This window comes from Chelonoidis abingdonii, chromosome 8, assembly GCF_003597395.2.
Source record: "Chelonoidis abingdonii isolate Lonesome George chromosome 8, CheloAbing_2.0, whole genome shotgun sequence".
Lineage (NCBI taxonomy): Eukaryota > Metazoa > Chordata > Testudines > Testudinidae > Chelonoidis > Chelonoidis abingdonii.
The window spans coordinates 67,142,279-67,165,970 of record NC_133776.1 but is presented as its reverse complement, the minus strand read 5'-3'; the positions used below and the strand labels follow the sequence as shown (position 1 = coordinate 67,165,970).

The window sequence follows — 23,692 nt, the reverse complement described above, 5'->3', positions numbered from 1 at the left end:
AGGGTAACCCAGGGAGGGGAAGCCTGGGAGGAGGTAAAGAGGGGGGAAGGGAAGTGGGTTATTTCCCTTTGTTGTGAGACTCAAGGCATCGGAGTCTTGGGGTCCCCAGGGAAGGTTTTGGGGAGACCGGAGCTAATCAGGGGCTCCACCCAAAGTCCTGAGTGGTGGCAGCATATCAGATCTAAGCTGGTAATTAAGCTTAGAGGTTTCATGCAGGTACCCAAATTTTGGACGCTAAGGTTCAGATTTGGGAATTATACCTTTATGACAAACACCTCCAAGTATTCTGCATCCAAGAGAAAGCAGCAAAAAAGGGCAAAAACCCAGTGTTTTAGAAAGTCCTTTGCAGCTCACCTTCAGTATAAAGAAAGACTCCAGTATCTGCTTCTGAGGCCATTACTAGCCCGTGGAGCCATATCCCATGAGCATTACTGGCATAAGGGGACTCTTTCCTTTTAGTCAGCCCTTCTTATCAATAGAGAAGAGGAAGAGCAATTTGTGACCCCAGATAGCCAAAGTTTAGTGAAAAGAAGTTACAAGCTTACAACTTGTTGAGCTAATAGCTGGTTCATCACAAATCCTTCTCACCTACTTTCTCTCTTCTAACCCCTTTGGATAGGCTACTCTGAATAGCTGTGTGTATTAGAAGATGATACTGTTGTGCAGATGCATAAAATAAGGTGACCCGATTTTTGATCACACTTGTTTGTGAGGCGGCACCTACAGCCTGTAAGGGTATGTCTACGCTGTAATGACGGGGTGTGATGACAGCTCATGTACACGTAACCACGCCAGCTTTAATTAGCTGGCTTGGATACTGGAGCAGCTGTGGTACCCTGGGCTTCTGCATGGGCTAGCCCCAGGAGTAATTGCCCTGGCTTCCAAGTGGGTTTGTATAGTGGCTTTACTGCTCTGGGACCCAAGCTAGCTAGATCAAAGCTAGCTCGGGTATGGCAGCTCAAGCCGCAATTACACCCCAAGGTTATTCTAGATCAATGGTTTTCACCCACAGGTTCAGGGCCCCTGGAGGGCCAGAAGCAGGTTTCAGGGGGTCCGCCAAGCAGGGCCGGCATTGGACTTGCTGGGGCCCAGGGCAGAAAGCTGAAGCCTTCTCCGCCTCCGTATGGGGCTGAAGCCCTGAGCCCTGTCACCCAAGGCTGAAGCTGAAGCCTGAGCAACTTAGCTTCATGGGGCCCCCTGTGGCCTGGGCCCCAGGTAGTTGTCCTGATTGCTACCCACTAACACTGGTCCTGGCTTTTATATACAGAAAAACAGATGTTGTGGCACAAGTGGGCTGTGGAGTTTTTATAGCATGTTGTGGGGGAGGGGCTCAGAAAGAGAAAGGTTGAGAAACCCTGTTCTAGACATACCCTACGATCCCTTCTCCCCAACTGGCCAGTCCCAGTGAGACTCCAGTTGCTAGGGTTCCTGGAGTCCTACGAACTACACCCTGAGGTCGGCTATTTGGGGGTCATTTTTAAAAGAGGCACAAGTAACCCAGCTGCCTCCTCATACAACTGACCTAGTATGTCAGTGTGACAGCAGTCCCACCTCTGGCCCTGCACCTGACAGCACTGCTAGTGCTTGGTGGCCAGCACAGTCACAGCAGCACAAGCTGGGGCTTAGATGGCAAAGAAACATGCCTCCCAGAAGAGAGAGGAAGATGGCAGCAATCTGTCTCGGAAAGGTTCTGTTTGACACGGGAGGAAATGGCCTGCTCATTGTACACCTTTCTGAGGGTTTAACTGCTCCTCCGCAGGTACAGAGAGTATAACAGGCAGCTGTGGGACCACTGAGGGGAGGGGCTGTAATTCCATCCAGGGTCCTGGTGATGCCAGGAATGACAAGAGGGAAGTCACTAGATGGAATTTCAGCTTCTTATATAACATTTAAGTATCTATATTTTGAGTAAACTGTGGATCCATTCACCTTTTGTGTGGGAACCTCAGCTCCACCCATTCCCTGTTCCCTCTACTGCATGCCTCTTTCTCAGAATATCCCCAGCTTCTCTGTGCTCCCCCCTTGTTTTCTCCAAGTGTCCCCACTGTGCTTCCTTCTGGTCCTTTCCTGCTGTGCTTTCTAGCCTCTCCTGCCACTCCTGATTGGGTCCCCGGCTGCCTGCTCTACGCTCATTGCCAAAAGCTGTATACAAGGAGTGCCTCTCATGCAAAATTATTTTAAAACAGATTTACCTCAGGTGTCCTTAATGTGTCTTCAGTATCCTGAGCATGGGGCATGTTAACATATGGATCTGTCAACCAGAACACAGAAATCGTTTGTTCAACCATTTCTAGTTTCCACTTCAAGTTCTTATACATTGCATCACTCTTCTAGCGTTACTGGAGAGCAGTATCTTGCCTCTTTTCTCTCCTGATGTGTGTGTAAATATAGTGGGCACTGTCTTCTACCTTTAGGAGCTTTCTTTACATTCAGGGGGCTTGTTACTTTCGGGGCATGTTTTTACAGTGCCTAGGACAAAGGGGCCCTAGCCTGTAGGTACTGCCATAATAAATAAGCAACAGTAACAATACATGGAATAAGAAGAGGGAACAGAGAAGGATAAACCCATAAAGACCCACTCAGTGACAGTTTATGCTCCATTTCTACAAGTCATTAGTGGATTTTAATCATAGAAATAGTGCAATTGTTTCAAGGCCTATATCCATTACAGCAGCCTTTACTGGTGCACCATGCTTGTGTTCCAAGGAAGCCAAAACTACGCCCCAGAAGCAGGAAGTGAAAAGGGGTTCTTACTCAAACACAGGCTACAGCCAATATGTTCCAAGCAACCCCAGGTATGGTGTATCAGTCATTTCACTCCCCGCCCCGACCTTCCCACATCCAGTACTTGTATCCCCTGCATTCAATTCAGGCAGCTTCCTCCTTCACACTGCCTAGGCTCAGCAATAAGGGCATCACAGGACAGGCAGGTTCTGTCTCAGTAAAGTAGGACAAGGAGCCCAGGGAAGAGTGGGGAGTGAAGACAGGAGACAGGTGGACATGGGGGACAACTAGAACTGGGAGTAGTCAGTGAATCTGGGACTGGCTGGACAAGGAGACTGGAACTGGGAGCCAGAGAAAGAAATGAGGGGGAGGGGCTGGGAGCTGGTAGGTAGGTGGAGAGACTGAGATTGGTTGAGGAGCTGGGATGAGACTGAGACTAGCTGGGCAATGGGACTGGAACTGGGAACCAGTTAGCAGGAAGGAGATGGGGGGAGGGGAGACAGTTCTGATGAAGAGTCAGGGTGAGGGCGAAGAACTGAGACTGGCTGGGCAAAGAGACTGGGACAAGAAGATGGGGAGAGGGAGACGGAAACTGGATGAGGAGCCTGGGACGGGAGACTGAGATTGGGAGCTAGTGGGGATGAGGAGCACAGGTGTGGGGGTGATTGGAAATGGGGCAGGGGGAGACAGACTGATCAGACAAGGAGCCAAGAATGAGGAACAGGGACTGAATGTGAAAACAGTCTGGAGACACGGAGCCGGAGATGAATGGTGAATGGCTAGCCAAGGAGACTGGGTCTGGGAGCAGTGGGAAGATTGGGACTGGGTCCAGAGTGGGAGACTGGGCCTGGGTGGGCAATGAGGGATGAGAGGTCTAAAGAGAAGAGACAGGACTTACTCCATTAGGAGAATGGGACAGAGATGAGGAGCCAGGGGTAGGGAAGAGACAGGACTGGGACAGGGATAGATTGGAGGAGAAGTGATAGACAAATCTGCCCTGTAAAGCACACTCCCCTCCAGAGACTGGAATGGCACATAAGATTTCTGAGTCTCACCATTCCTCTGCTGTCAGCAAATATCTGTGAAAGTGTCTCCTCCTCTAAGCTGGTCCACACAGAGTATAACCACCTATTACAGCTAGCAGTTACTCTGTTAATTCAGGTGGCAAAGGTCTCAGCAGTGGACATAAAAGTTCTAACCCTGCTGATGACCCATGTGGGTGTCAGTATGATGCCAGATGATAGAATTTCTGTTTTTCCAGTTTGCTTTTCTTTTAAAACCTTGAAAACTCCACACAAAAAGCTATATTTAAAGAATAGTACTAACGAACAACCCCAGAGTGGGTCTGTCCACAGGATCTTGTGGAAAAAGCAGTATGTGACCCTGTAACTGAAGCCTGTACCATGCATACGCACAAAGAGGCTGAATTAAAGTCACACAGGTAACCTTAATTCTGACGTTGCCTAAGTTTTGAGTGCTTAACTTTCCAACCTTAATAATGTTCTTTTAATGTAGTTTTTGTGTGTGTAATAGCATTTTATTGCATACAAAATATCAGAATTCAGATTAAGAAAAAAAAAACTTCAAACTCTCAAGTAAGTAAAGTACTAGAGGGGTAGCCATGTTAGTCTGGATCTGTACAAGCAGCAAAGAGTCCTGTGGCACCTTATAGATTAACAGACGTTTTGGAGCATGAGCTTTCGAGGGTGAATACCCACTTCGTCGAATGCATGTTACATCCGACAAAGTGGGTATTCACCCACGAAAGCTCATGTTCCAAAATGTCTGTTAGTCTATAAGGTGCCACAGGACTCCTTGCTGCTCTTCAAATAAGTAAAAAATCAAACATTCACCTTTGTCCTGGGTCTCAGGAACTTCACTCTCACTGAAAAACAAAAGAAGAAAGTCATTTTGACTATAAATAATAGTGATAAAGAGTAATACGGTCTAGCACTTTTATAGCAATTTTAATCTTCAAATCTTATTTCGGTGAGTCAGCACTCGTAGGGTCTGTCTGCACTTTGTATCTGGTACAGAGCTCAGTGCATCTCTATCAGTGCATAACAATTAAGCAATAGACATTCCCAGCACTTCATGTATGTTTTTTGTCCAATCCTTCAGGCCTGACTCCAGTGAATATTCCCACTCAAAGGCATCATGCACTGGTGATCCAGGACTCCTGTGTTCTGTTCTCTGCTCTACCAGTGGCCTGCTCTGTGTCCAGGGTGGGTGGAGAAGTCTCTTCACCTCTCTGTGTTTCAGTTCTTCTATCTGTGTAAAGCACCTGGAGATGTGTGGCTGAAATGCACTGCATAAGTGTTATGTATCATTGGGTGGAGTCTTCAAAAGCCCCTAAGGAATAAAGTCCCATTGAAACTCACCAGGACTTTGATTCAAGAGCCATTGACTTTCAATGAGACATGCTCCTAAATCACTTAGGTGCTTTCCAAAATGGCACCTCTTATTGCTGACTTCAGGGACACCTGACTGCAAGATTGGGCACGTCAACGAATTAGCTGCCTGATAAGGAAGAAGCATGTAAAAGTTGCATCAAACTCAGAATGAGTCAGGTGAACAAGAAGAAAACCCACACTCTTAAAAACACAGGTTTTCTCTTTAAATTTCAGCTCTGCCCTGTATTTAGGGCCCAGTCTCCTCCCTCTCAAGCCAATGGCAACTCTCCCACTGAAGTCAATGGGGGCAGGATCAACCCTTTGTCTACAGAGAGGGCACTGTCTGGATATGCTTGCAGAAATTTGCTTCATAAAATTAGTGTTACAAGCAACTGAAGGTGTCAGAGGGTCACTCCCAGAGCTTTCTTTTCATTCCTCCTTTGGGACACATCTAGGATGCTCTACTGCTCAGAAGCACTATACAGGAGAGAGAGCACTGGGAGCTTCTTCCACTGGTCCAGCAGCAGGACAGGGTTTCAAACACCAGGCTGGGTTGCCCAGCATGGTTCAGTCACTTTGTGCAACACCACTAGAGAATTCTGAATGTACAGCTGATGTTTCTAGGCCCAGGAGGAACATCCCAGCACCAGAGGGCATAGGGCTGCTATATGGCCTCCTATGCCAGCCTTCATTCTCCTTGCTGATAGCAAAGGAGGCATGGCCAGAGGAAAGGCAATGTGCCCAGATTGCCCCTATGCACTGATCTCTAGCTGAGGTTTTGGGCGCTTATGGGTACTGGAATCTGGTATAAGCTGGAGTAGTACTAGAGACTGGTCCTGCAGTTAGCAGCCCCTAGACTGGCAGAGTGCGAAGGTAAATTTTATGCCTCCCTACCAATGCTGTGTGTAGTTCAGCCAGATCCCAGCACCTGGCCTGTAATGTTCTATACTGAATAGAGTTCTATACTGAAACCAGCTAGTGCCACTGATAACTTACCATGACTGCCAAGGGGCATTGTCTGACACTGCTGTAATCTAGCCTTCTGCATCCTCTGTACCTCCTGAGAAGCGCTGACCCTCTCCCTTCCCATAAAGTCAGCAGCAGTTGAGGAAGTTCAGCAGCTCACAAGAGCAGCCCATGCTGCAGTCTGCAGCATCTGCTGGAGGTGGGTGCAAGGTGCACCCACACTGTGCATTCCAGCTATGGCTGCCCTGAGCCATTCTGCCCTGGGAAGTGGGGCTAGGATGCTTGGGGAGCATAGCAAAAGAAACAGTTCTCAAAAATAACCACCCACAAACTTTGTCAGTGAGTATTTCCAACTGTGAGCTGTGACTGTGGATGTTTGTGTGGTGATGGGAAGACAGAAATGAAAGATATTTCATGGTGACAGAATAAATTAACTTTGCCAAGGAACTTAGGAGTCATTGCCATGGAGTTTGGTCCTATTGTCCGGCACAGTAGCCAGGGCTACTGGTCAGGGTTTCGGGGCTGGTCAGGAGTGAGAAGAGAGTTGGATGGAGCCCTGTGTTACTTCAGAAAGAGCCCCATAAAATCTAGAGACAGCCCTGCCCAGGGACTTCTGGAAACCCCCACCCTCAAGCATAGATCCCTCCCTTGTTTTTAGCATCGAAGTAGTTACCTTAAACATGGGATGCCCTTGCTTACAGCAGACAGCAGATCTATGTCCAATTTAGGGCCTGCCAAGTTAGTTAATGTTGTTTCTTCCATAATCTGGAAAACAATTACATTTATTTCTCACAACATTCCAGTTCCTGGCTCACTCATCTCACCTGCTTCTATTCCTTGCCTCTCTAGGGCCTCTTTTTGTTCCCTTCATAATAAGATCACCTGAATAGTACTGCCTCACAGAGGAATCTCAAGGCAATAAAGGGGAGGTGGACCCATGGGGAGTTCTAATGAAAAGCTAGAAAATAATTTATGCAACGCCTGGGTTAAAAAATAATCCAAAAGACAAATAATGAAGTCAGGAATAAATGGTATAAGAGAGGGGAGTGAGATTCCATGTGGGACAAGAAGTCAGGCAAAAGTCCATACCATTTAAACAAGCCCTGTATGTTTCCGTTTTGTAATATGATGTACAGTTCATATGTTCAGCTATATTTGTTGATCAGTATCAACTTCAAATTCAATTCTATTTTCTCCCTCTTCTGATCATGAAGGAGGATTTTAAACAAGACTGGACATAGCTCTGATCTCTGCAACACCTGCCTCTTATTTTTGCTCCGCCCTATGGAAAATGGCCAAACTGTGTGAGTGAGCTGCACTTTGCATCTCTGGGGCTCTGATCCTGTACTCAGCTGGAGGTTTCTCATTGATTTTTATGGGAGCAGGACTAGGCCCAGGGTAAATAGGGTGAAACAGTAAAGGTTTCACGTACTCCACTTACCTTGTACTGATCCGCTTTCTCAGGGGCCTGGGCAGCAATTAAATTATTCCACATATCAGCTAAAGGGGCACTCTCATAAGCAGGCATGATTTCCTGTTCCACTGCTGCATATTCCTGGCTCTCAAAAACCGAAGTGGAATCTACTTTTACAATTTGTTCAAAATCCTCGTCTTCATCATGTTGAATATCATATGAGACAAGTCGTGAAATAAGTTCCTCCTTGCTCTTGACATCTTTCAGAAGTTCCACCCGGGTGACATCAGGTTTCTTCAGGTTCTGAAATGAATTTCTGCAAACAACCTATTGTTAAAGAGAGAACTTTTGAAGAGAACAGTATTTCAGAGTCGTTTTTCGTACAATTTGTCTACTATGTGCTAATTACAAAACAAGGCGGTACAGGAAGACTGTTTTAGCTTTGCATATGGATACATTGTTTTTACTCCATTTGAGTATGCAGGAAAAACCTGTACTTTGTATTTGAATTTATTTTTTTTTAAATAAAAGGCTGTTCACTCTGTTGGATGAGGTGATAACCACCAGAAAGGCTATCATAAACGAGAGGAAACATAGCAGACCCCCGGAAGGATGAAATCTTGCCCACACTGACATCTATGGGAGTTTTGCCATTGCCTTCAATGGGGACAGGATTTCACTCAGAGTATCTACTAATTTACCACAAGTAAAGAGGTTGGAGGCCAGAGAGAGGCTCAGTGCCAGACACGGCCACCCTTACTCAGGCGGGGTAGCATCTTACTCCAGGAGTAGTTCAATTTAAGTTAATAAGACAACTGGAGAAGCATAGTCTTACCCAGCCTGAGTAAGACTATCAGAATCTGGCCCTGAGTGATTCATTCTGGGTCACACAAGAGTCAGGAGCAGTTTGGGGAATATTAATCTAGGAGTCTTGACTCTAAATTCCCTTCACTAACCACTAGACACACTACCTCTCTTTTACTATCAGGACTAGACTTGCTACCAAGATGCCAAAAACACTTTTGAACACACTCGTGATAAGAAATCAACATTATATTCTTAGAATATACTTTGCCCACTCTATTATATTTAAACTTTCTAAATTAAAAAAGATGAGAATAAAATATGAAGGCAACATAAACTATCAAGTACAATACCCAAAACAGACTACTTGGCCTTGATTCAGCAAAGCACTTAAACATATGCTTAATTTTAAGCATATACTTAAATCCCATTGACTTCAATAGGACAGGAGCATATGCTTAATATTATGCATATACTTAAGTGTTTTGCTGAATTGAGGCTCTAGGTGCCGATCCCGTAACCTGCTTAAGCATGTGAGTAATCTAATTGACTTCAGTGGGACTCGTGCTTAGAGTTTAAGCATGTGCTTAAATGCTTTCCTGGATCAGGATCACAGCAGTATGATAAACAATTTTTTACCAATTTGCATTCTTTTTACTTACTTCCTTTGGTTTGATATCTAGTCGTCCTAAAGCATTCACAGAGGACCGTCTTTCTCTCCTTTTCTCTATATCACTTTCAGTACCTGTACTTAGCATACTTGATTTAGATATCGATGCTTTTCTTAGTTCTGGTAGCTCTAGTCCAGAATGACTTATGTATATCTCATTCAGTTTCTCAATAGGCTCTGTTTTTATGGAAATAACTGCTAAATGGTCTGAAATAAGGTCTGGATCTATGTCTAACGGTTTGTCTCTAATATGAGGAATTATTTTAATTGGTAGCTCTTCTTTCTGTAGCAGTGTTTCTGCTGGATGCCCATTTGCATCGGTCGTTGACTCTCTAGAACTTTCTGCCTCAATATTTATTTGAATGGAGACTGATGAAAGATCTTTGTTAGCAGTACTGTCAACCTCTGTAGCACTGCAGTTATCAGTTGGTGACTGTTCATTAAAAGAATGTATTAGATGGCCACTGGAGATTTCATTTATTATTAGACTAGCTGTTCGTTCAGGAAAAATTGTTCTGCAATTTGTGACATCGTGATAAAGGGCTGGCTGAGATCCAGTTTCTTGCAAGACACTATTGTAAATGCTTTGAACCACTTGATTAACAATATCTTCATACCCTGGATTTAAATGTTGGTCTTCATCTGGAGCTACTACAAGACTGATTTTATTTTTGGACATTCTTTTTTTTACTGACTGTTTAAGTGTGTCCGTAATCTCATTCACTTCGGTTTTTGATAAATATCTTTTGTGTTCCAGGCTTGTGCTACAAACGGAGTTTAAGATTGTAGACACCAATTTACTTATTATTTCTTCTACTACTATTGCAGGTAATGCACAATCTTGTGATTGTGATAGCTGATACTTGGTTTCATGTGTTGACATGAACTGGCAGTGCTCCTCATATACCTGCCTATGCCTTGCTTCATCTCTGGGAGATTTCATTATGCCCAGTGGAGAGAAGAGTTTTCTTGGAAACTGCTTACCAATAGGGGGCAGAGTCATCCTGGAGCTAATTGCTCTTTGTTTAGTTATTGTTCCCAGTGATGGTCTAGAAGGTCTTGCTGTGGGAGCTGACATGTAGTACATAGACTTTTTGGTCACCTCTGATGAGGTGTGCACATCCCGCTCTGAGATTTTGTGGATTGTTGGACAGAGACGAGATGGAATTTCCTCTTCCATTTCTGTTTCGTCCTCAGAATAAATCACCATTCCAGGAACATTGATAGGTGGAAAGTTTTCCCTTGGGTCAATTTCTCTTAATTTTCTAGCAGGCAGTTTTATTCCTTCTGACACTGCAACACCTTGGCCATGAATTTTATTATTTCCAAATGTTCGTCCAGACTTTTCCATATCAAGAGTTCCAGATTTCAATTCCAAAGTAATTTCAGTTTGAGGCTGAGCACATCGATCTAATACAGTACTAATTATCTCACCTGCCATAATGTTTTCTTCGGAGTCATCATACAATGGGATTGTTTGCCTTTGGCTAATTTCTTTTTCTAGCTTCCGCTTGAAGATTTCAAGAACATCATTAACAGCAATTGTAGCGTAAATGTTCAATTCTGAATGGAGACCTTGCACTTGGACAATAGCACTTTCTATACTTTCCTTTGTAATCATACTGCTTACCCTTGATACATCTGATGAACTCTGGAATTGTTCTAAGGTTGGCAGCATTCTTTTACTTGTAGTTCCTGGCATTTCACCTTCAAATGCTTTAGATGATCCCTCTATTTCATTTGCTATCTGGGTTGAGAGAGGCCTTAAGAATGGTGTCTGTTGTGCACTAGAAATATTTTCAACGGGGAGTTTCACTATTTCAGAAAATTTACATTTAAAGTCATGTTTAAACTGAAAGGCTACAAATGACTCTAGTGTGAATACAACACTTTCCACAGCCTCTTTGGCTATTTTATCAATAGTAAACGAAGAAAATGTTGGGTCATAAGCAGGCAATTCCGCTTGCATGATCTTATTTTTTTCTGATTTAGAAACTCTGCTCGTTCTCCTGGCAGGGACCTGGCCTTTCCTTCTTATTACAGGTTCTTGGTCTGATGCCATAGTGATGCTAGACACCAAACACTTGTGAAAGTTATCAAAAACAGTCGCTACAATCTCTTTAGCAACTAATCCAATTTCTTTCTGGAACTCTTTATGAAAAGTCTCAGGAAATTCAGTTCTTTTAAAACTACTACAGAACAATCTTTCACTAAGCTCAATGGGAGCTTTCTTTAAAATGCTGACAGAATCACTTAGATCTTTTACTCTCCTAAAAACTTCCTTGACCACATTCTCAGCCACTTGTAGCATTTTCAAGTTGTCATTGTCATTTGCGTCTGTTACTGTTTGCTTGTCAAACACTTTTTTAAAAATACCTCCTTTAGGAAGATCTTGATTTAAGTCTGAAACAATATCCTCACCAATCAGACCTTTTTTTGGCTTGGTATCTTTTGTTGCCGATTCACGTTTAAAATAAGTTTGGCTAAAAGGAAACTTCTCTGTGTTGAAAGTCTTCGTGGGAAACTCAGACATAGCTCCCATGCCCACAACTTCCCGGCGCAATCTCGAAATACTGTCAGAATGATAGTGAGGTGATGTTGCTGTTTTCCCCTTGTGAACACTTTCTTTCCAAAATTCACTTTCCAGAGACCTCTGTGTGCTCTTTGACAGAGATGTGAAAGATGATTTTTGAGACTGCAATGGAGTTGGCTTCCCTCCTGTCACTATCTTGAGATCACTTGGTGAGCTGGTGGCTTTTATGCTTGTATCTGTAAAGATGATCTTTCTGGTACTGGAGGATGGAAGACTTGCAAACACATCAAAGAGCTCTTCATTACATGTGCTACAGCTACTAGAGTTGTCTGAAGAGAGTGCTGACTCTTCAGATATTGTATATACTGTATCTCTAATTCTCTCTTCATACTCAGTTACTGCTGGGTATAAGATACTTGTTACTTCAGCCACGACCCGTGTCAGGATATTCTCTATTGTATTGTTCAGTTCTTCAGTTATGGTGTTCTGTAACAGAAGCAAACAATAATGGGCAATTTCATGTGCTTATTCATTCAATGTTTTTGTTTTGTTTATAAGGTATAAATTACTTATTGTGTGCTTTTTATGAACTTTCATGTAAGCAATGTATTGCCAGGGCAGAAAGAGAATTTTGGCCCTGTGGCAGAGATTAACTTAATTTCAAAATGAAATATGGTTCAGGAGGAAGTTGTGTTGAAAGGACAGGTCATCCAATCAGACAACAGAGACAATACCATGTGGAACAGGTGTTGGTATTCTCTATTATATACTGGTGAGAAGTTGACTTTTGAATTGCAGATATTTGATACTGAAAGGAATCCTGGGGAGAGTGCAAAGTTTAGAAAGACTGAGCCATTTATTGGCAGAAATTTATATGCACAAAATAATTTCAAATACTGAATATATCCAAAAAATCAGTTTGTTCACAGAGAAAAAAGTTACATTCACTGAGTAGATATCGGAAAGTAACTGAAATACTTCTCTGATGGATTATATCTACTAAGGGACAACCCATCCTAAATGCTCAATTACTGAGGGATAATCTACATTCATTCTTATATTTGCTTTCTACAACAACACTCTATATAACTTTTCATGAGTGATGTACCCAAGTATTCTGATTCTATTATCTAAACTGTATCATTACATTTATTCATCTAAATTTGGGTTATTGCAGATTATGTACTATAGGTATCTTATACATTTTTTAACATACTTTTTATTTGTGGATAACCTAAGCACTATTCCCAGATGTACAGACACTCTTTTCTCAACCTGTGTATTATATATGTCATAAACAGATAAGAAAAGTTAATTGCACAGAAGTACTTGATATCTCTTTGACTGTAAAGGGTTAAGAAGTTCAGTGGCCTGGCTGTCACCTGACCAGAGGACCAATCAGGAGCCAGGATACTTTCAAATCTTGAGGGAGGAAAGTAGCTGTGTGTGCTGTTAGTTTTTGGCTGTTGTTCACTCTGGGGGCTCAGAGGAACCAGACGAGCAACCAAGTTTCTCTCCAATCTCCCTGATACAGGTTCTTATAGATTCAAAATAGTAAGTACTAAATAGATAAGGCGAGTTAGGCTTATGTTTGTTTTCTTTATCTGCAAATGTGCATTTGGTGGAAGGAGTTCAAATTTGTATTTTTGCTGAAAGGATTTTAATTTGTACTTGTATACTTAGGCTGGGAGGGTATTCCCAGTGTCTATAGCTGAAAAACCCTGTACCTGATCCATCTTAAATTTACAAAGATAATTTTTACTATTTTTCTACTCTCTTGATTAAAGTTTCTTGTTTAAGAACCTGATTGTTTTTTTATTCTTTGGTGAGATCCCAGGGGACTGGGTCTGGATTCACCAGAGAATTGGTGAAGGAGAAAGGAGGAAGGGGGAGAGAGAGGCTAATTTCTTCTGTGTGCCAGGATTACTTTCTCTCAGGGAGACTTCGGGAGGGGAAAGAGAGGGAGGGAGGAGGTGAATTGTCTCTCTCTGTTTTTGTGATTCAAGGAGTTTGAATCACATGATCTTCCAGGTTAACCCAGGGAGGGGAAGCCTGGGAGAGGCAACGGTTGGGGAAAGGGTTTACTTTCCTTGTGTTAAGATCCAGAGGGTCTGGGTCTTGGGGGGTCCCCGGGCAAGGTTTTGGGGGGACCAGAGTGTACCAGGCACTGGAATTCCTGGTTGGTGGCAGCGCTACGGGTTCTAAGATGGTGATTAAGCTTAGAGGAATACATGCTGGTACCCCATCTCTTGGACGCTAAGGTTCAGAGTGGGGGATTGTACCATGACAATATAATTTAAACATTAGCTATAATACAAATTTTAAATCTGTTCATTGTGAATTGCTAGCCCAGTTCTACTCAGCAATTATTTCCCCTGCCATTCAAGTTCCCTTTCAAGTCATTGAGGACTCTTCAGCAGTCTTGGGAATGCGTTTTGTTTCACCTCATTTTTGTCCCATCTCAGTTTGTGAAAGAATGGTTGTTTGTTAGTTCTGAGACCAAAAAGAAAGACAGACCTTTATTGGCTCCACCAGCTGATGTCTCAAACTATGAGAAACAGTCCAAAGAAAGAAATGACCCACCTCTATTCTGGAATGCAGTGTAGTCATCTGGTGACTCCTACGTAACAATACATTTCATACATGAAACACAACTACACACATCCAACAAACTGTTACTTTTAGTTTTACATTTGAGGGGTGTGTGTTCAATGACTTCATACCTGGAAAAGTGCTCTGTTTGTGTCATTATTAGCCATCTCATCAAAGCTCTGCTGAGAGACCAGTGAAGAGAGAAATGTTTGTGGAAAAGACTTTCCATTAAGTGAAGGTCGATTAGAAAGAATAGCACCTGGGGGAAAAAAATGAATTAAAAAAAAGTTACTCACCTTCTTATAAACTGTTGTTCTTCGAGATGTGTTGTTCACGTCCATTCCAATCAGGTGTGTGCGCACCGCATGCACGATTGTCAGAACGTTTTCCCTTAGCAGCTCCTGTTGGGTCAGCCGTGGAGCCCCCTGGAGTTGTGCCTTTATGGCGCTCAATATATGACCCTGCCGACCTGACCCCCCTTCAGTTCCTTCCTGCCGACTACTCTGACAAAAGGGAAGGAGGGTGGGTATCGGAATGGACATGAACAACACATCTCAAAGAACGGTAGTAACGAGAAGGTGAGTAACTGTTTTTCTTCTTTGAGTGCTTGTTCATGTCAATTCCAATCAGGTGACTCCCAAGCTCTACCCAGGAGGAGGAGTAGGTGTCAAGGAACCACTGATTGGAGCATTGCTCTGCTGAAGGCTGCATCATCTCTGGCATGATGGGTGATAGCATAGTGAGAGGTGAACATATGCACCAATGTCCAAGTAGCTGCTCTGCATATCCCCTGTACCAGGACTTGGGCCAGAAATACCACTGAAGAGGCTTGAGCCTCTTGTGGAGTGAGCTGTAATAGGTGAAGCCAGGACCTTGGCCAGCTCATAGCATGTGCAGATACAGTCTGCGATCCAAGACGAAATACGCTGAGAAGAGATCGGGCATCCTTTCATCTGATCTGCAACTGTCACAAATAGTTGGTTCGATTTTCTGAATGGCTTAGTATGCTCAATGTAGAATGCCAACATCCTCTGGACATCCAGTGAATGAAGCCGTTGTTCCCGGGCACTGATGTGAGGCTTGGGATAAAAAATGGGCAGGAAGATATCTTGGGTGGTATGAAAATGAGACACCATTTTGGGAAGAAAAGCTGGGTGAGGCCTGATTGCACCTTATCCTTGTGGAAGACTGTGTAAGGTGGATCAGAAGTTAGTATCTTCAACTCAGACACCCTCCTAACTCATGTAATAGTGACTAGAATGCCACTTTCCAGGACAAGAAGAGCAAAGAGCAAGTTGCCAATGGTTCAAAAGAGGCCCCCATGAGCCTGGATAATACCAGATTAAGGTCCCACGGAAGTACCGGCTGACAAACATGTGGGTATAACCTTTCCAGCCCCTTCCAGAAATGCCCCACCATGGGATTGGTGAATACAGAATGGCTGGACGCTCCCAGGTGGAAGGGCGAGATGGCCATGAGATGTACTTTAATAGAGGACGGTGCAAGGCCTTTTTGTTTCAGGTGTAGGAGGTACTCTAAGATGAGTGGAACTGATGCCTATAAGGAAGGTGTATGATGATCCTCACACCAGCATGTGAACCTTTTCCACTTAGCTAAATAAATGGCCCTGGTGGATGGTTTCCTGTTGCCAAGAAGGACGTTCCTGACAGGACTCAAGCACAGGAGCTCCATCAGATTTAACTGTGAAGCTTCCAGGCAGTGAGATGGAGGGACTAGCGGAATGCAGAACGAACTGGGTGGTGAAGGTGGCCATGGTCCTATGTGATTAGGTTGGGGCAGTGTGGTAGAGCTATCAGCTCATCCACTGACAGCTCCAAAAGCGTGGTGTACCAGTCTTGACAGGGCCATGCAGGAGCAAGGAGGATTACCTTTGCCTTCTCTCTGTGGATCTTGAGCAGTACCCTATGCACAAGAGGAGCTGGTGGGAAGGCATACATGAGGTGGCCTCCCCAGGGTAGTAGGAATGCGTCCAAGAGGAAGCCTGGGCTGTGGTTCTGAAAGGAGCAGAGCATTGGGCATTTCCTGTTGTTCCTGGTGGTAAACAGGTTGACCTGGGGAAATCTCCACCTTTGGAAGATGGAGTGAATGACATCTGATCAGATGCACCACTCATGATTCTGGAACGATCTGCTGAGTTGATCCGCTAGTTCGTTCTGCATTCCTGGGAGATCGGACGCCTCTAGGTGAATGGAGTATGGTATGCAGAATTCCCAAGTTGAAGGGCTTCTTGACATAGGGGAGAGGAACATGCTCCCCCCTGCTTGTTGATGTAAAACATGGCAGTGGTGTTGTCTGTCATTGCTGCCATGCACTGACCTTGTAGTATGGACAGGAATGCTTGGCAAGCCAATTTTACCACTCTGAGCTCCCTGACATTGATGTGAAGAGAGAGCTCATCTTGCAACCATAGCCCCTGTGTCTGGCAGACCCCCAGGTGTGCCCCCAAACCCAATGATGATGCGTCCATTACTAGGATCAAGGTGGGCTGTGAGCTGTTGAAAGGAACTGTCTTGCACACTGTACCAGGGTGGAGCCACCACTGGAGGGATTGAAGTACTTGTTGTGGCAATGTAAGTACTGAGTCCAGCCTGTCGCGCCATGGGCGATATACAGAAAAAAGCCATGGTTGGAGTGGCCCGAGTCTGAGTCTGGCATGCCTGACCACGTACATGTAGGCTGCCATGTGGCCAGGGAGGGCCAGGCAACCCCAAGTCATAGTGGTGGGATTCTGCAAGAGGCTATGAATGACGCCTGTTATGGCTTGAAATCGTGTCTCTGGTAGGTAAGCTTTCTCTTATACTGAGTCCAGTACCGCCCCAATGAACTCTATTCTTTGGGTTGGTGATAGGGTTGACTTGTTCACGTTGAGTAGAAGTCCTAGTCTCTGAAATGTGGATTTGACTAGTTGGACGTGAGACTCCACCTGCTCCCTGGAATGGCCCCGCAGCTGCCAGTTGTCTAGGTCAGGGTATGCCTGTACCTGCCTCCTGTGGAGAAAGGCTGCTACCACCGATATGCACTTGGTGAATACCCGGGGCGCAGTTGATACGCTGAACAGGAGGACCGTGAACTGGTAACGTTTGTGGATGATCACAAATCACAGAAATGATCTGTGCTGAGGTTGACTGGCTATGTGGAAGTATGTGTCTTTCATGTCGAGGGCGACGTACCAGTCGGCCAGACTCAGGGAAGGAATAATTGTGCTGAGGGAGACCATGCGCAATTTCAACTTTACCATGAACCTGTTGAGTCCACGGAGGTCTAAAATGGGTCTGAGACTCCCCACACCCACTTTGCCTTGCGGATGAGGAAATAACGAGAGTAGAATCCCTTGCCCCTTTGCTCCAGAGAAACCTCCTTCACTGCCCCTATATCTAAGAGCAATTGCACCTCCTGGAAAAGGAGTTGCTCGTGAGAAGGGTCCCTGAAGAGCGATGGGGAAGGTGAGTAGATGGGAGGGAGGGAAGAAGCAGAACTGGAGAGAATATCCCACCTCTACCGTGCAAAGAACCCAGTGGTCCGATGTTACCTGGGACCATGCGGGGCAGAAGTGGAATAGGCGATTCAAAAAGTAAGGGGGTAGGATCTGGTGTCATGGCGGGTACGCTGTCCTCGGGCGCCCCTTCAAAAGACCTGCTTTGAGACCAACGATGGCTTGGTTGGGTCCTGGCCTTGCCCTGACTGGGAGTGGGGTGGTTTGCACCTAGAATTTCTAGGCCTTCATCTGTAAAAGTCTTGTCTAGGGAGAGCAGGGTAGGACCGTTGCTGTCTGGGCTGAGGCTTGAAATGTTTTTGCTGGAGTCCTGGGTTATGCATCCCCAGCAACTTCATCATTGCCCAAGAGTCTTTTAAGCTGTGCAGCTTAGAATCAGTCTGGCCTAAGAATAACCCTGCACCCTCAAACAGAAGGTCCTGCAGAGTTTGCTGCACTTCTGGAGGTAGACCAGATGCCTGCAGTCATGCATTCCATCTCATGGCTAGACCAGATGAAAGTGTGTAGGGAGCAAAGTCCACTGTATCCAGGAGAGCTTAAGGGGAGGTCCTCACCACCAACTTCCCTTCTTCCACGATAGCTGTAAATTCGGCTCTGGAGTCCAATGGTATAAGCTGCTTATACTTCAACATCAGGGCCCATGAGTTGAAGTTATATCCTTAGCTGCAGGCCCACAGTTGAATAGACCTTCCTATCGAATAGGTCTAACCATTTTGACTCCTTTGACTTTGGAGTCAGCTCCCTGTTTTTCTTTCTCTTTAACCACGGCGACCACTAGGGAACATGGCTGCAGATGAGAAAACAAATACTCATATCTCTTGGACGGGACAAAGTACTTGCATTCAACATCCCTTGCAGTGGGTCTGCCAGAGTGTTTTCACATTGCTCTGTATAGTTTTAATCAGGGGCAGAGTGACTCTGGATGGGCCTTCCGGCGTTAGGCTATCGACCATAAGGTCTTCAGGGTCGATAACCTCTTCTGCCTGCAACCTCATGTTGCAGGTGATCCTGCACAGGAGGTCCTGTTGTGCCCAATGGTCTATCGGTGGAGGTCCAGAAGCCAAGGCCCCTGCCACTGCCTCGTCAGGGGATGAGGATGATTAGGTTCGGGGTGGCACAGGATCCTCTTGTCCCTCAAGCTCTCTGGCCTCATTCTGTTCGATATCTGGGCCCCGTGGGCTGACCCTCGTTGTGACGACGGTAGCCTGGTCTGCCATCAATATTGTCGCTGTGGCAACCTCTGTGATGACCTGGACCGCCTGGTCATGGGATGTAGCTGTCTCTGATCCCTTAGGGGCCAGACGATCCCTAGGTGGTTGGGTGCTCTGGTTTTGGACATGACCGAATGAGAGCCCCTGGAGAATGAACCCTGGGCCTGATGATAAGCCCAAGGGGTCCATAAGAGCCCTTGCGGCTGAGGCTGCCCACGCATAGGCCAAGCTACAGGTGCCTTGCTCCTATGTCTGTGGGAACGGTGCCCACTGTGGCAGGAGTAGAATGATGCTTCATCCGAGTCCAACGACGCTGATGTGGACCTGGATGACCACAGCAGTGCCAACTGGTATTGTGCAGGGGATTGGTGCCAATGCTCCCACACTGGGGATTGGTGCCGCTTCACCGGTGCCAGTGATTGTTGCCTTTCTAACGGTGCTGGTGATCAGCACGGTTCCAGCGGTGCCGGAGATTGGTGCCATTCCAGCAGTGCTGGAGATCCAGATTACCTGGCCAGTGCCGGGACAATGGTGAACGGGAGCGGTGCTGAGGAGAATGGCACTATGCAGGAGAAGAAAAATGCCGCATCATAGCTGGTTTTCCTCTAGACAGCACCAGGCATGGCGGTACAGGGGGCTTGTCCTTGACCACCAAGGGGTGTGGTGCTGTCAGTTCTATCAACTCCCTGGCAGCTTCAAAAGGGTCCAGGGTGGAGGGGAGCTCCAATTCCTCCACCTGGCACTGCATGTCTGGGGAGTCACTGGGCACCAGACTCAGTGGTCCCCCTCACGGAACCGAAGCCAACTCTTGACCCTTGGAGACTGAGTGCTCCTTCTTGGGACAAACTGCTGATGCACCTAGAGGTTGAGACAACCTTTGGCCTCGGTGAGCGGCCTCTGTCCGTTTTCTTCTGTTTGTGCAGTATCGGCAAGTGGAAATGGTACTGGGTAGTCTGCGGTGCCAGGGAGTGGTGCCGAGGTTCTCTGGACCCTTTTCTCAGTGCCGTATCATGCACTGAGGCCGGAGCGCTACACACCGATTCACTCGGCACCGGGACCCCATGTTATGAGGTGGGTTGAAGATGCAGAGTGGTCTCCATCAAAAGCTGTTTCAGACAGAAGTCCCGCTCCTTTTCGTCCTGGGTTGAAAGGACCTGCAGATTTTGTACCTATCTGTTTGATGCTCTTTCCCCAGACGCTTCAGGCACAAGTCGTGGGGGTCAACCATTGGCATGGGCTTACTGGAGGTCTCACACAGTTTAAACCCCTGGCCTGAGGCACGCCCCGGAGCCGAGGGAAGGAAACGGATAGGGTGGAACCCTGGTCCCTAACCAAAAGTATAACTCTAAACTGTGCTAAACTAAGAACTGAAACATATGCTAAACTTAATGAACAAGCTAAGGGAAGCACTTGTGAGGCAAGCGAACGCTGTTCCAAAGACGTGTCATGGGCGGTAAGACGGAACTGAACGGGGATCGGGTCGGCAGGGTCATATATTGAGCACCATAAAGGCACCATGTCAGGGGGCTCCATGGCCTACCCGACGGATGCTGCTAAGGGAAAACTATCTGACGATTGTGCAGGCGGTGCGCGCACACCTAACTGGAACTGACATGAACAAGCACTCGAAGAAGAAAGAATGGTTACTTACTATACCGTGATTGTGGTGCTTCAAGATGCTGTCATCCATGTGGCTCCCACTCTAGGTGTGCAAGAGTCCCAAGCATGTCAGATTAGAATCTCTGAATAGCAGTGTCTGTTCAGGCTGCACCTGCCTAGGTATGTCCTTATATCCCCCCAATCCTTTCAAGGGCATAAACAGCAGAGAATTGTCCCTCAATTCCCTTCCTAGTTCAGAATCCCAGATAAAGAGAACTCCAAAAAAGCAGGGATGGAGGGCAGCTTGTGGGACCTACACGGAAGAATGAGTTACTGAAAGGTAACTTTTCTTTCATCTCAAGTATGAGTCCATGTGGATCTCACTCTAGGCAACTGATAAGCAGTGTCCTTTCTGGAAGATGGGATTGAGAAGTCCTGACTGACACTAACTAATCAATTATTTTAACACTGCCCTACTAAATTTGGCATCTGATCTTGCTGCCAGGTTAAGGACATCATGTTTAAAGAAAGCAAGAGGATTACTCCATGTAGCTGCACTGCAAATGTTGGATACATTGATGTTCCTGAAGCAAGCAGAGGATGCAGCTTTTGTTCTAGTGGACTGAGCTTTAGTATTGAAGATCTGTCTGATTTTACACATCACTCTTGGAATCAGGGGAATTGGTGGAAAGGCATAAATGAGACTTGGGTCCCATGGTGGTTCCCCTAAGGGCTAGTGAGAAAACACTGCTAATTTTGTCTCGTTGCCCTGGCTGGTAAGAAAGAACTGAAAAACGGTTGCGGCTGCCCTGCCCTTGCTGCCCTGGGATGGGAGGAAATGAGGACATGCATGGTGCAGCCATGGCCTAATGGACACTGTTCAAAAGATTCTGATCTACGTGTATAGGCACCTAGAGTGGGATCCACACAGACACACTCAAAGAAGAACTGAACATTTCTAAATTCTATATATAGAAAACGTGATGGTCTGAGAGGCTAGAGTTTATTGCCAGGAGTGTGGGATGAATGTGTTACTCACAAATGGAGGCGCCTTTATTATTATTTATTTATGATTCCTATTGCTCATCCTGGGCCAGGATCCTGGTGTGCTAGGCACTGTCCAAACCCAGAACAATGAGTAAGATATACAGAATATCCTTAATAAAAGTAGCAGTAAAAAGGTTTATCCCATACCACAGAACTTCACAGTTTATGCCAGTTATTTTGTATATTTATCAAGGTGTGATTTGAAACCATTAGTCCAAGCTTTGATTTGAAACCACTTTAGTCCAAGCTGTGATTTGAAACCATTTTAGTCCTCATTAATGGATGCTCTTATTTTGGTTTAATAGTCACTTATTTCGGTTTAGCTTAAACAATTTCTTAATTGAGCTAAGCTATATTGCAATTAGCCACTATGAAAATGATTTAAGAGTGCCCACACAGGGATTTGCAATGGTTTAACTAAACTGGTTTAAAAAATTCACATTTAAAGGCCAAGAATTTGGAGTTATGCTATGCCAAGAAAAAAAGCCCAACAATCCCCACCTGCAAAAAACCAAACCCATTCAGAAAATGGCCAAGAAGTAAGATCCCCGCCTCATTTTGAAACACGTTTATCTCCCAAGAATCTGGCCCTATGTGCTTCAAACTATCTGGAAATTTTTACTCTGGCATATCTCTCTCCCATTATATTTAAAGAAGGTTTGGTAAAAATTAAATGTGTGGAAGTGGGTATCACAATTGGGCTTCTAACTGAAAGCTTGTTTTAGCCATAACTATAGTGGGGACTAGCATTCTTCCATAATGGAGGGTTGTTTACCAGAGAAAGAAAAGGGGCTGGGGGGTTACCTGTACTGCTACTGCCTGCTTCTTCATAGCACTCCACGGAGGCAGAGACAGAAAAGTCACCAACATTGCTGCTGTTGTCAGGTCTGCTGCTCTCACTGTTGTAAACTTTGCCAGTGTAGCTGCTAGATGCTTGTGTAGGGAATTCGCCAGATGCAGATAAGTAAAGTTGGTCATTGTTGCTGCTGCTTTCTTGCAAAGTGGACTGGCCTGAGACAGAGAACAAAGGATTATCATTGTTTTGCTTAACTGGCCTGGAGCATTTACTAAAGGGAAATTTGCTATTTCGTTTCACTGTTTGACCGTCAAATATTTTTCCAGAAAGGAATGTATTCATTTTACTATTAGGCAAGAAGAAAAAGTTAATAATGTTTCTATGATTTTATAGGTATAATTGGTATAGATAGTTAAATTAACCCATCCGTGTGTATAAAATCAACATAAATGGCAGAAACATGGATATACAATGGATGTACTCAAGAACATAGTCTGATGGGGTGTCTGCCCCACACTGGCAGAGAAGGAGTTAATAGAGCCTTGGGGAGGCTGTGTGGGAAGCGGCCAATAGGATTGGGGCTGTGAGGACAGCCATTTGGGGCCCAGCAGGCCCATATAAAAAGGCAAAGCAGAGTAGTGCAGTTGCTGCTGGGAGCCTAGGGAGTGAGGACTGTGTCCCTGGGGGGTACAGAGAACTGTATGCATCTTGCACAGAGCAGTGGCTGGCTCTTGGGACTGAGCAGCTGAGGCCCTGAAATAAGGGCAAAGAAGATGACGGGGCCATGGGGAAGTGACCCAGGGGAATAGAGCAGCATTGACCGAGATTACAGAGGAACAGCAGGAGGCTGCTATTTACAGAGTCCCTGGGTTGGGGCCCAGAGTAATGGGCAGGTCCGGGTCCCTCACACTTGCCACTGGGAAGTGGCTGGACTGTTAGACAGGGAGGCCTACCCCTGGAAAGGGAAACACAGATGACAACCTAGCCAGAGGCTGAATCGAGAAGAGGCTGCTGCAATTCTGGGAGCTAAGAGAGGAGCCCCGGAGGTGGGAGCAGAGATAGAGGGCCGGTGTGCAGACCACGGATGTGGGCATCGGTCTGTAGCTAACCCCTGGTATGACCAGGAGGAGGTGCCAGTCTGGTGATGAGGGCTGCACCTCATGACACACGGTGTCATAAACGGATAGCTAAGGGTTAATGTTTCTTTTACCTGTAAAGGGTTAACAAAGGGAACCAAACACCTGACCAGAGGACCAATCAGGAAACCGGATTTTTCAAAGCTCAGGGAGGGAAGTTTTTGGGTGTGTGTTCTTTGTTCTGTTCTAGTGCTCTCTCGGCTCTGAGAGAGGATCTCTCTATCTTCAGGCTTTCTAATCTTCTGTTTCCCAGTTGTAAGTATAGGTATAAGACAATATAGATTTTTATATTG

General features: G+C 45.5%; 1 protein-coding gene across 1 annotated transcript in view; it reads right to left on the bottom strand.

The window, feature by feature from the left end:
• LOC116819997 (fibrous sheath-interacting protein 2-like) overlaps window positions 1-23,692 on the bottom strand; it is a 75,456-nt gene that overhangs the window by 4,029 nt on the left and 47,735 nt on the right. The window contains exon 6 of the mRNA XM_075068998.1: window positions 7,525-7,813. Within this exon, the coding sequence (XP_074925099.1) occupies window positions 7,525-7,813 (289 nt within the window). The remainder of the gene's footprint in view (window positions 1-7,524; window positions 7,814-23,692) is intronic.